The 12,286-nt window shown below is 39.8% G+C and overlaps 2 protein-coding genes across 9 annotated transcripts; one reads left to right on the top strand and one right to left on the bottom strand.

Moving 5' to 3' along the window:
- Window positions 1–157: 157 nt before the first annotated feature.
- Window positions 158–5,947, bottom strand: zgc:111976 (uncharacterized protein LOC553663 homolog). 5 transcript variants are annotated; one of them, XM_051066863.1, is made up of 18 exons: window positions 5,851–5,947; window positions 5,398–5,449; window positions 5,142–5,233; window positions 3,931–4,006; window positions 3,784–3,854; window positions 3,471–3,597; window positions 3,362–3,390; window positions 3,116–3,187; window positions 2,956–3,030; window positions 2,765–2,841; window positions 2,622–2,681; window positions 2,357–2,468; window positions 2,123–2,247; window positions 1,871–1,992; window positions 1,529–1,727; window positions 1,313–1,408; window positions 805–907; window positions 158–586 (listed from the first exon to the last, which is right to left on the bottom strand). In XM_051066863.1, exons 3-18 carry the CDS (start codon window positions 5,171–5,173, stop codon window positions 229–231), a joined length of 1,734 nt encoding a protein of 577 aa, XP_050922820.1. In that variant the 5' UTR covers window positions 5,174–5,233; window positions 5,398–5,449; window positions 5,851–5,947; the 3' UTR covers window positions 158–228. The 5 variants fall into 5 exon arrangements, with proteins under 5 accessions (XP_050922820.1, XP_018556288.1, XP_018556291.1 ...); XM_018700772.2 differs by having other exon boundaries at window positions 3,784–3,838; XM_018700775.2 differs by lacking the exon at window positions 5,851–5,947 and adding an exon at window positions 5,611–5,742 and having other exon boundaries at window positions 3,784–3,838.
- Window positions 4,996–11,870, top strand: ralaa (v-ral simian leukemia viral oncogene homolog Aa (ras related)). Of its 4 annotated transcripts, none has more exons than XM_018700782.2 (5): window positions 4,996–5,204; window positions 7,718–7,958; window positions 8,043–8,251; window positions 8,378–8,552; window positions 8,663–11,870. In XM_018700782.2, the coding sequence occupies exons 2-5, from the start codon at window positions 7,845–7,847 to the stop codon at window positions 8,783–8,785; spliced, it is 621 nt and encodes a 206-aa protein (XP_018556298.1). In that variant the 5' UTR covers window positions 4,996–5,204; window positions 7,718–7,844; the 3' UTR covers window positions 8,786–11,870. The 4 variants fall into 4 exon arrangements, with proteins under 4 accessions (XP_018556298.1, XP_018556297.1, XP_018556296.1 ...); XM_018700781.1 differs by lacking the exon at window positions 4,996–5,204 and adding an exon at window positions 5,683–5,830; XM_018700780.2 differs by lacking the exon at window positions 4,996–5,204 and adding an exon at window positions 5,688–5,852.
- Window positions 11,871–12,286: the final 416 nt, after the last annotated feature.

Raw genomic sequence — 12,286 nt, 5'->3', positions numbered from 1 at the left:
GCCACACTGGAATGCATAGTAAGAAACACTTCAGTGTTTTTCAGGAGATGGCGGAGATCATACACTAACAAATTTAAACTTCTGCAGTTTCACAGCATCTTCAGACAAAAAAAGAAGACCAAATATAAACTAAGCTTTGACATGTGAAGAAAACAGCTGCTTTACCAGAACATTTATTCACTTCTTTAGAAAAAATAATAAAAACACTTCAGAACATCACCAACAGGTTTAGGTTAGCTCTGAGAGTTGACCATTATTGCCAATCCAATGTGGAAACACACCCGCAGGAGTGAATGGGTAAGGGTTGACAACAGGACTCGTATTTATTTCAGGAGGAAGCTCAGAATTGGCGACAGACATGGCATAGTGGGCCGAACCAGAGATGCTGAAGCTGTCCTCTGGCACAGCTGCTCTCTGGGAGATCTCGGTCAAGGCGCTGTTAGTGTCCGTCACAGTGGCGCTCTTGGGAGCTGACTCGTCATTTTCGGCTTCAGTGGTGGCCCGGCGGCCAGGAGAAAGTAGGGCAGAGGTTATTTCCTCGAGCTTACTGTATAATGTCGTCAGGGTCTCAGGAACGGACATGCACCTGAGTCAAAGACACAGACACACAGCATCAGAGAGACCAGATTAAGGCTACACTTTTTACAGCTTTTTAAACTGTTGATCTTGATAAGACATCACGCCAATCACTTCATTTTAAACTTCCGCTCCAGCAGTACTGATCCCACTAAGAGGACAGGCCCAGAGCTGTCAGTTACATGTATGCACTCTCTTAAAACTGCAGAGCAAGGAAAGTTAACATACCTCTTCATAACAGTGGTGATGTATTCATCCAAGGATGGATCACATGTTCCTGCTGCAAACAAGCTGCAGGTGATCTGATGAGAATCTGATATGTTCACCAGCACTATGTACAGATAGACACCAACAAGTCATACAAGTCTGATAGATTTTCAGATCATATTTGCCATTTGTCTGACCTTAAAATTGTACAAAATATGACTAAAAATTAAATTTAAAAATTGTGAAAATGCACATTATAATTATTCCACACTCCTAGGTGGTATATTCAAAGGGCCTTATTCAACCAACAGTCTAGAAATATCCAGTTTACTAATATAACCTAAAGAAAAGCATCAAATCTTCACATTTGAAGCTGAAACCAGAGAACATTTGGCATTTTTGTTTGAAAAATGACTTAAACAATAAATCAATTATCAAACAACATCTTTCAGATTGTGAGGGCCTCACACATCAACTGTGATACTTAATATCACAGTGGTAAGCTTAATATCAGGTGGTAAATGCTCACAAACAGCGAGGGAGTTGGTGCTAGGGGGGTTGAAGGTCACAGAAAAGCTGGTGTCAGACTCTGGAAGGACTTCAAAGTGCAGGTCACAAACCGAACCTGATAACAAGATTCATCAATGAAGTCTTATATAACTGAGCACAAAAAAAAAAAAAAAAAAAATCCTGTCCAATTTGCAGTCATCTACATATTGTTTATGGGTTTGTAATTTAAAACTACCTGGACTGGCCCACTGAGAACTGATACAGCTCCTCAGCAGGAGGTTAATGACACACTGATGGCGCAGCAGCTCCAGTACAGCCGGAACATGGGCAGGGTGGGTGAAGGGAATACTGTCCATCACTGTCCCTCTCTGTGCAGGCGCCTCCCATGCAGCTCCGGGGAGAATATAACTGTGCATCACATCACCAGGAACAGGCTGAAAAGAAAATAAATTGATCCCTTTTAGATAATATATTACCTCTACAGCTTGCATAATAATTATGTCTGAACCCAATTACCTTTTGTATTGAGCTTAACACAAGTGTGTGGATCTTTTAAAGCAAAACATACAGTACATACCACTGTAAAAATAGTATCCTGCTCATCTAATCTCTCCCCATGGTTGTTTAGACTCAGTGACCCTCTCATCAGAAGCTTGGGTAAGGGTGCCCACTGCAGGTCAACATCTGGTATAGTCACATCTATGAAATATCACAGATGAGGAACAGGAGAGTATGTGATGGGGTGATGCTTGAGAGTGACTTCCTCCTCTAATAGAGAACTGAAAAACTGTATATTTTATGCAACATTGCCTTGGAAAAGCTAACACACCTGTAATTATGCTCAGCTTGTTTACAAAAGACATCATCATTGGTACGGCTGGCTGCAGTTTGAGGAGAAAGCAGGCAGGCAGTGTCTCATTTGCCACTTCATTCAATGGCAGGAACACAGGATAACTGCCACAGGACACAATATTAATACCACTGGCACTGACATTCACATTCACTGCAGAATGTAAAATGGATAGTGTCCTGATGAGTGAGAGATTAAACAATAACAAGTCACCCCTGGGGATCCAGCTGTGCAGGCTGTGGGATCACAGATGCCATCTGAAGCTTGTGAGTCACATTACTGGCACAGACAGTCACCTGGGCTGCCTGAGCAACTGCCTTTGTGTCTGTTAAAACAAGACCTTATTCAGAAACTCTACATTTGTTAAGACCTTTTAAAGCCCTCACATGCTTTTAAGAATGTGCCTCATGCATTCAAACACTGCATTCAGAGGCCAAATTAACAGGTCTGCAATTTGGCAGGTGTTTTGGCTTCTTACGTGAATCTGTTTTCTTCACATCAGTTGGGGTGATATAGAACTGGATAGTCAAGGGGCAATCTAGAATGAGAAAATTTGGTCAATTTAAAATATAAACAATTAAAGAAAATATGTGGTGATAACTGCTATTTTTGCATCTGCACCTTCTTTTCCAATTGTTAGACACCCAACGCTGCCATTGTTAATCATGTCCATTTCAGGGTCACAGTCCTTTGGTGCCCTGAGAACAGAAAAACTCCAATAATTCCAATCTGCCAATTCCAAACTTGATTCCCTTACTTGCCAAAACCTGTCTCCAGAACAAGTTTTTAGGCATTTGTTTCATGTTGCTCACCTTGGCAAATGTGATATCTGCTCCAAGTCTCTCCCGAGGTGTTGCAGAGACATTAACAGTTTTAATTTGATTTCACTGGGGGAAAAAAATATGGAAGTAAATATAGGACTACAAGAGATCTCAAATTATGCAAGATAGAAATGTTTTTAGGAGTGTGTACTTGTCTCCAGGGATGTTGTACTGGGTAAAGAGACCTGCCAGTTTCACAGAGAAGTCAGCAAAATTCTTTAACCTGTGTGGATAGCCAAGAAGCAGTACAATCAGCATGTGGATCCAAAATCATTTATCTGTAGGAAAGCATTTAAATGGCTTTTGTCATCTTTGTCTCTATAGTTTAGGGGATAACAGCACTGCTGGCGTCAAGTGAAATGTCAAAACCTAAATTTACCATTGCTCTACCTCCTACCTCAGCAGCTGCAGAAGGGAGTCGCTGGACTGCAAAACAATTCAATTTTATTAACGCACAGAGTAAAAGGGAGAGTGCTGTGAAAGGCTTGTTGGAAACATGCACTTACCACAGGGGGTGCTCCATGTGGGGCCACCTTTACCTCCTCCACCCCACCACATGGCGCCAACACCACCTCCAGGTAGAACAAGTCAGCTGTGAGGTAGCATGTGGCCTCAGTAACATGAAAGCCCATTCTAGATAGGAAACATGGATATGGAAGAAAATGGGTGACACCGAAATATATTAATAGAATGACAGGTGACCCTACAGCTGATTTAGTTAATTAAAAACTAAATAAAGCCAATAAATCTGGTACAGCTGTGAAGGTTAGTATCATGAGCCTAAAATGCCACAAGTGACAGAAAAAGTCAACTCTTTACCCTTGTTGTGTGGCTATCATTTCCAGACGAGACCTCATGGTATTCATAGAGGACACTGAAACATACAGAGGCTGATTTACTCACAGTTAAAATGAAATACATGCAATAAAGCATACATACAGAATCACCAGTATATTGTTTATTTACCATTAACCTCTTGCTGGAGCCTTTCCAGGGATCTAACCAGCAGCTCACAGGGTTTGGATTCATCTCTGGATTTCTCCTATTAGGGGACAAAGGGAAGAAAAAACAACAATGGAGCAGTTGTATGGCAATGTCATTCTTGTGTAAACAGTCTTTGGTCCTGTCGGCCCATCCCGCCATGTAACACACAAACAAACAGAAATGTTGACATTTGATACTTTGCACAGGGAGGGTGTGATCTTTAGGTACCTGGGCCTGTCCAAATACACCGTGCACTACCATGAATACTTAGTTTTAGAGAAGTCTGGTCCTGCAAGAGTATGTTTTAGCATCAGCACTGGCAGGAAACTGTATGACTAACCCCAGCTGCCTCATCCCTTTGGACCACACATCACTTCAGACCACCAAGTAATCAAGTTTCTTTACTAGGCTCCAGAGACTGACCACTGCCAAGCTCCACTTCATATTAATCCAAGAGTATTATCTACCCTGCTGCTCCACCCATGACAAATCTAAAGAAAACTAACCCACCCGCTGCTCAAGAGCTTCAGCATGCACGTAACAACAGCTCAGCTAATACACTTTAGAGCACTTTGCAGAATGTTAAATGTAAAACATATTGAGATCTATGGACCCCTAAACCTATAGCTAAATGATATACATCTACAAGTGGAGCGTATCTGTGTAAATCTTTCAAAAGCAAAGGACTCAAACCAACCCATAGTAAATGTCTTGCCAAACAGGAGGCCATGCAAAGCCAATGCCATAAAGAAGCCTGATTAAAATAAGAAAAAAACAACATAGTTTTCTTCCAAAACGCCAACTACACAAGCTGTGTAGTGTGGTTGAAAAGAAGTGAATTCAAGTAAAGATGTGACCATCAACCATCAATGCACAGACTGCTGATCAAACAACAAAGACTTGTGTGTTCCAGGATAGATGATCTCATTCTCAGTGCATCAGCACACCAGTTCCTGATTCATAGCACATCATCACATTAGAGAAGCCATCCAGCTTCCAGTCTAATAAGTTACTTTTCACTTTCACCTTTCTCCAGATAGAATAAATAAGGGAATAGCTGAGAGGAATTTTGGGGGATCTCCATCATTTGCATAAAAAGAGGGAAGTGAAAACTAACTGAAGAGTCAAGGTGGTAAATAGAGAACATGAGGGAGGAAGACCAGAGGTAGTGAAATGACTGAAACTTGTCTCACCATGCATCTTCGGACAAGCTGAAAAGTGTCATTCCAGGTCCTTTCAGCAAACTTCAAGTGCAGGTCAGAAATTATGGACTTTTCTTTCATCTCTGAGGGAGAGAAAATAACTTTTACATTTGTACTAGACATTCCTTCAATCTAGGAAAACTTTTAAAGTATACCTTAGTAGACAATTTTTAAATCAAAAGTAAAGAGTTACTTCTGTTTATAAGGTTATGTTCAATTTGTCGTAAAACCAGTAAACCACCATTACCTGGCTTGTGAAAGTCTATTTCACTCTTGCTGACCTGACAAAGGATCCCCTCCTGAACAAGTGTGACAACATTTAAATGCGGATTAGCCAATTAATCAATTATCTCCCATATAAAATCCAATGCCCTTAATCTGTATTGTGTTTCGTTAAACGGTGCTGTGCCTTGGAAATGTAGGCTACATTTATTTTTATATATAAGAAAATTAATGTTACATTCAAAGAACAAGTCAAAGTGAGTGTTATCTGGTTCTCCCAGTCGAGCGGGCGTTGTCAGACGGAGCCAAGCCCACAGGACGTGCAGTCAGTCTGCTGCTAACAGCTACAAACCAAGCCTCTGGAGTTAGCTAGGAAGCTAGCCATGAGCTAACAAGCAGCTAGCTGAGTCTTTTCATTTTGCCACCATAATTCAGCCTTCGTCAAACGTCGTGCCAAGGTGAACAGTGTTAAATTTACCGGTAGGTGATGTTGTGCACCATAAATGCTGTTGTTGTAACGGTCGCTGCCGGTCATGTTTGCTCTCTTTTCACGTTGCATCATTTAGTTGTGATTAGCTGCTTGTTATCGTTGTGCTAGCCTTTTTGCCTGTGTGGCCACCCTAGCTGTTTGGCTAGCGAGGAGGAGAGCTGTTGAGTTTGAAAGCATCTACTGAACATCTGTTGCTGGGGATTTGGTTTTATGGATTTGCCTTTTTATGTTTCATCTGAGCCGTTACCTTCATTCTGAACTTCCCCAGGATGTTAATTAACGGTTGGGCGACGGGTCAAGTGTAACCTGCCTGGTAGGTTAGTTAGCTTGTTAGCCTCATCGCCCACTGTTGTCAACCTGACATGTCAGTAGCTTACTTGCTAATAAGTTCACATGATTATTACAGTGTTGTGCATGGTTGTTTGTCATTTTTGTCGTGCTAATAATAAGGTAAAATGGTCACTATCTCAGCTAACATTGTAGACCATCTTATTGTATTCTTATTAAGCTTCTTATTTAGCTCTTAGATGCCAAATAATGATCTGCTGATAGACTTGTTAAGCGGGTATGATGACATTACACTTAATTTTGTGCTCCTAATTTTATCCTGAGTACCTGCTATTGCCATTTTATCATTATTGATTGCGTAGCTTTATTTAGAAATTGTTTCATCATAAACGTTTCTTTTGGACCTGAAAGCTGATGACATATATCCATTTAGGCAACTGCCCATTTCACCCACTTTACGTTACTTATAATGTTACACATATATAAATATGAGTTAACGTAATATTTCCGTAAAATTACTTAAGAGATGTGCCCCATGCTATGGGGGATCAAATGGTTATGGTAAAAGGACACTAAATCCCAATATTGACTCTCAGTGCGTAGACCTTTTTGTTAATTTGTATAATGACCTACTGGCTGCATTCCCATATTTATCCCTGATCCCAGAAATCTGTGTTGGCCCGTGATTGGTGGAAAGGGCATTAGCGTGCACTTTTCGACATCATGTCATTCCCATAGTCCTCTTGGACAGTCCAATATGGGAAACTGATCACTAAATCGCTGTGGCATGTGTCAGATTTTATCCACTCTTGTCAGAGTTTTGAAAATACAGCCAGATGTTACCCAGGAGCTTTAGGAAAAGTTTTATGTCTTGGCTAAATGGCTATCTCAAGTTCCTCTTGGGTTTGTGGAATCTTAAGTATTTACATTTGTTCATCTGTATGTCATCCATTTTAGTAGGTTTTTCAGGCTTCTGGTGTTCAGTTTTTAGTATTTTGTTAATCTATAAGTGATTATGAACACACCTTTCTGGCATATGTTTTCTCTCTTCTGATTTCATGTTCATGCATGTTCAAGGAATAAATAAAAAATTGTTTGGATCACCCATGTTGAATCTGCTAGTGTTGTCATTAGTGTTAATGTTACCAGTAATGGAATCTATTTCTGTGACTATCTCTGCCATTGAAAATAAAGTAGAGGAACAGTATTTGCTACTATTAGATTAAGGGACGTCTGATGTTCCTGCAGGCACACAGCTGCAGGGAAGGAGTGATAATGAAAAATACTGATTATGAAGCTGTTGCTAATGAATCACTGTTGTGCCACTGTTCATTATGCTTCTATATTTGATGTAGTCTGAACTAGGTACAGGGAATAATCCACTGTGCTACATTTGTAGTGTAATGGCTGTTTCTCCTGGTTCAACTTTTTATTGTAGTGGGATTTATTGCTATGAGACACAATCATGGCTAAGCAATCTAACTGCAGAAATGGAATTTGTAGCCCCATTAGTGATGATGAAACATCTTACGATTGTTTCCTCTCTTTTCCCTTTCTGTCTCCCCAGGAATTATCGTCCAGCTCCTTTATTGCAGCTGCAGTCCACACTGGTCTTTACCCTCATCATTTCACAATCCTTCCCTCCACCTTGAACTTTCCCCCTTTTGCACTCGGATCACTCGGTACACAGAGCCATGGCAGCTGCTAAGCCAAAGGGGCAGAACTCTCTAGCCCTCCACAAAGTGATTATGGTGGGCAGTGGAGGAGTGGGGAAATCGGCCCTCACTCTCCAGTTCATGTACGACGAGGTGGGTAACTTACACCACAGCTGTCAAGTTTTTGACGTGAAAAAGTTCTCGTTGGTGTAATGAAAGTTTTCTTCCCCTTTCTAGTTTGTTGAAGACTATGAGCCAACCAAAGCGGACAGCTACAGGAAGAAAGTGGTGCTGGACGGAGAGGAGGTACAGATTGACATCCTCGACACAGCTGGACAGGAGGACTATGCAGCCATTCGGGATAACTACTTCCGCAGCGGCGAGGGTTTCCTCTGTGTATTTTCCATCACAGAACTGGAATCATTTGCAGCAACAGTAGACTTCAGGTGCAATAGATTACATTTATTTTAATGCAGTGCTTTACTTTTTGAACTGTGATGGACATGATGCTATAACTCAGCAGTCTGGTTATTTACATAATTCATGGATGAATGACATTTCCTGCCTTGCAGAGAGCAGATTCTGCGAGTGAAAGAGGATGAGAACGTGCCCTTTCTCTTGGTCGGTAACAAGTCAGACTTGGACGATCGACGGCAGGTCAGCGCAGACGAGGCAAAGGCACGTGCCGAGCAGTGGGGCGTGTGCTACGTGGAGACTTCTGCCAAAACCCGTGCCAATGTTGACAAGGTTAGTGTGGCTGGCGAAAGATAAGCCTCGGTTTGACTAAAGCTGAATTAGCTTAGTTGATCTGTAGCAGTAAAGTGAGACCTTTTTTTGGTTGTTTTTTTTTAAAACAGGTGTTCTTTGACCTGATGAGAGAGATCCGGGCAAGGAAAATGGAGGACAGCAAAGAGAAGAACGGGAAGAAGAAAAGTAAAAGTTTGGCCAAGAGAATTCGAGAGAGATGCTGTATTTTATAGTGGTTAAAGAGAGCAGGATAGCTGCTTATGTACATATACATTTCTCAGACTTTTGCATTTATTTTGTGCCCATACCTGACCATGTCTTTCTGTTCCTGGCTAACAGGACATCTGACTGTGTGTCAGGGAGTAGTAAGGTGGCACTCCATACACCATTTATAGCTCTAACTTTTTATGTGCTGACACTCCAAATAACTTATGTACTCTCTCTCTCTCTCTTACTCTGACCACATTACAGAGTGTAATAAATGGATGGTGTTTTAATTTAGGCCTAAGCTTGACAAGAGGCTAAGCCCTGAAATGTTACAAAACCTTTCATTGTAAAGTTTGATGTGTATAATATATTCAGACAACTGTGCAGTGCAAGTTTAAAAGAGAAGATGAAATGAAGGTGTCAGAGCCGAGGTTTAAATGGGGAAAATAGAACTGGAGCTCAATACTGGAAAGCCCCACTTCATATAATTAGTCCACCGTCTTTGGTAGGAAATGTAACAGACTCAGCAGTGTAGTGTCAACCCAGAATTCATCAAGTGCCACCAAGGAAAAGTACATTGCACTGGTGAATCTCGGAAGCATTTTAATTGAGAGATCATTGCGTTAACGTAAGCCACAGCTGAAATTTGATGCCATTCCTATTTGTCGTTCTACACCTCAACTTTACTATGTGGTATGGTTATTGGTAGTTAATTTTTATCTGTAAAAGTTGAACTTTTTTTTTTTTTCTCTTCCTCTCCTCTTATATCAGCCAGTGTAAGATAAGCGCATGAACGTTTCCATTTTCTTTCCCGCTTCCAGTCACTTTGTTGAGTCTTCTCAAATGCACAAAACAACATTGATCCATTACCCTTAAACCTGTGAGGGATTTTACAGCACTTGAACTTTTTTCAATTCTAACATTTCAGAAGTTTTACCTCACTTGGCTAATGACTTTCATTGCCTTTTTTTGTTTTGCGATGACGGAATCCCTGGTGCTCTGATAAAAGGCGATTCCATAACACTACATCCTTTACATGCTGTCTAACACACATAAAATAAATTGCTTCCAGACATGTAAAGATTTATTTTGCCAGTTTTACTCTTCCTGGCTCAGACTTTTAATTCCCCTCTTTTTTTATTTAAAATGTATTTGTTAAAATTAGGACTAAAGTGGGAATAAATTATGGATAGATTAATTTTACCGTAATTGAATGCAGGCTTGATAGTAAAGTGGTACCTGTCCAAAAAAAAGTTGCTCTCAGTCACCAAAGAAATATGCTAGCTAGTACAAACAAGTGCCCACTTTTTAATTGAAGTGAATGACAACTTGTTATGGTGAGCATCAGTAGTAAACACTGCAGTGTGTCAAGTGGAAATGAAAGGATCTCATTCTAAATGGCCTGGGAAAGAAATGGCTTTAGTAATTCATGTACAGTGCATCACTGTTGCCTCTCTGTCCATTGTGAATGTGAATAATCCCCACACGCTTGTCCTGTTTGCCTGTAATCTTCAGCTGCCAATGATGTGCAGAGTTTAGAGGTCACTGACATTCTACTTTGTTTACCTTTTGTTAAATTTTGTGCAAACCCACCCTTTGTTTTAACACTGTAGTGACAGCTTAATGAAACACCTGATATGTTCCTTTAGTCTCCCTCATGTAGTTGAATAGTTTTACAAGCAAATTAATTGGCAGTAAGAGACTTCAGTACACGATTAACAGCTAAATTGCATAGACCAGAACACACCATAAAATCTGCCCTTTAATCCCCTTGATGACTGAGCCACTCTCTTTTTCTGACACAAAACTTGTAACTTATTTAAAATAACTTATTTTATTTTTTCAATACCTTATTAAACCATCCAGAAAATGTTGGCACGTTTTACTCTGATCCAATTCTGATCATTATTGTAAGAGTAAATGTGTTTGTGTGTGCGTTGCCAACAGCAACAGCCCACCATTTACATTAAAGGAGCTCCGTAAGCCAGTAGGATGCCTAACACTGGAGTCTATGCAAAAATGATTGTTGTAATTGCAAAGAGGATGAGAAACTTGGAAACAGTTCAAAACATTGTCAGCATCCTCAAACTACTTTTAATAAGACGTAAGTGCAGTGCAAGCACTTGAACTTGAATGCTGTGAAGAGATCTGGCCACAGCTTAGAAAATCTAACATCATCTAAAATGTGAAGTGTTAATACTGTTTCATTGATTTCCTGAGTTAATAGATAAACACTAAAGAATTTGTGGCTTTGATTACAGGCTTTGTATATTTCCAGTGTGTTAATTTTACAGCAAGACAGTAATGCAAAAGAATGTCAGTGGGTTTTCATATTTACTGAAAAGCACACAGTAGAGAGAGTTTTACGGTTTAAAAATGGGAGGATGAGACTGGATGTGACTCAAACCCAAAATATTAGGAACCCATGGCATCAGAATGTTTGGGAAGTAGTTTGGTTTAATATACTCTAAGGGCTAACCTCCAGTACACCATACCATGATTGAAACACCCCTGAAAGTTAAAATGACAGGCACAAAAACTGACATGCAGTCTGTTATGGCATACCTTCCTTAGCTTCATGGACATAACATTAATTAATGTCTTCATTGTTGAGGATTGCAGAAGCCACTAAAGCCACTTAAAGTGACCACCATAATGCTTGCTTACTCAAACATTGGCTTAACACAGTCTCATTCTTGTTTCAGTGCTTTTTCCAGAAGCAAAACATAATCCATAATCATTCTTTTTCTTTGTCTTCATGGATAGTTTAATGGACTTGATGGCCCAAATATTTTCAGCTGGATACTAAAACAGATGTTTGTGTGGAAGCTATGAGAAAATTGTCCTACTGGGTATTCAAATAACTTGTTTTGCCTTTTATATAAATACCCTTGGAATAATTAAAAAAAAAAGAAAATAGATATCTATGTCTTTGATTGGATGGTTGTATGTATGCCATCAGTTAAATGTTTCCTTCATGTTTACTTATTTTAAACATAACCACTAATGTAGCCTATCTGTTTGTGAATGCAAGAGGTGACGCTTACATTTCAATTCATTTTTTTGTGAGTTATTTGGAAATGGCAAATAAAGTGGATATTACTAATAACATTTTCCAGATGTGCTCAGAAATTCTTTGTGTGAAGATTTATGTCTTGACTCGAATTATTAGGCAGACTATTATTTTTCATTATTTTATTCATCATTGCTAAATTGTCCTTGTTGCACTATAATTTCAAGTACAGACAGCTTGTCCATATTATCTCTGTGTTTACACATTCACACTGAGTCTTTGTGTCAATGTCACAGAGAATGGGAGGGGTAAGTATTGATTCACCACAGTACAGACATGGCTACATTGCAGTCTGTGTAAGTTCTCCTTTAACAAGGCTTTTTAAGAGCTGCATTGCCCAATGAGGAATACTGACGACATATTTTTTGAACATGAATATTGTCCATATAATATGAGCTACTCGAAAGCTATTACAGTTTTGAAAGAACTGGTGTAAAACTATACATATGTTTAT

Source organism: Lates calcarifer, linkage group LG24 (genome assembly GCF_001640805.2).
Source record: "Lates calcarifer isolate ASB-BC8 linkage group LG24, TLL_Latcal_v3, whole genome shotgun sequence".
NCBI classification, from domain to species: domain Eukaryota; kingdom Metazoa; phylum Chordata; class Actinopteri; family Centropomidae; genus Lates; species Lates calcarifer.
The sequence above is the reverse complement of the archived record's forward strand: the minus strand, read 5'-3'. Positions and strand labels throughout refer to the sequence as shown.

Excerpts from the sequence above, each read along its gene's own strand:
- ralaa (XM_018700782.2), top strand. The coding sequence starts at position 7,845 with ATGGCAGCTGCTAAGCCAAAGGGGCAGAACTCTCTAGCCCTCCACAAA. Across the intron at positions 8,252-8,377 it reads GCAGCAACAGTAGACTTCAG|AGAGCAGATTCTGCGAGTGA; the intron begins GTGCAATAGATT and ends CCTGCCTTGCAG. Across the intron at positions 8,553-8,662 it reads CCCGTGCCAATGTTGACAAG|GTGTTCTTTGACCTGATGAG; the intron begins GTTAGTGTGGCT and ends TTTTTAAAACAG.
- zgc:111976 (XM_018700772.2), bottom strand. The coding sequence starts at position 5,934 with ATGATGCAACGTGAAAAGAGAGCAAACATGACCGGCAGCGACCGTTAC. Across the intron at positions 3,031-3,115 it reads TACAACATCCCTGGAGACAA|TGAAATCAAATTAAAACTGT; the intron begins GTACACACTCCT and ends TTTTTCCCCCAG. Across the intron at positions 2,842-2,955 it reads CAGATATCACATTTGCCAAG|GGCACCAAAGGACTGTGACC; the intron begins GTGAGCAACATG and ends TTCTGTTCTCAG.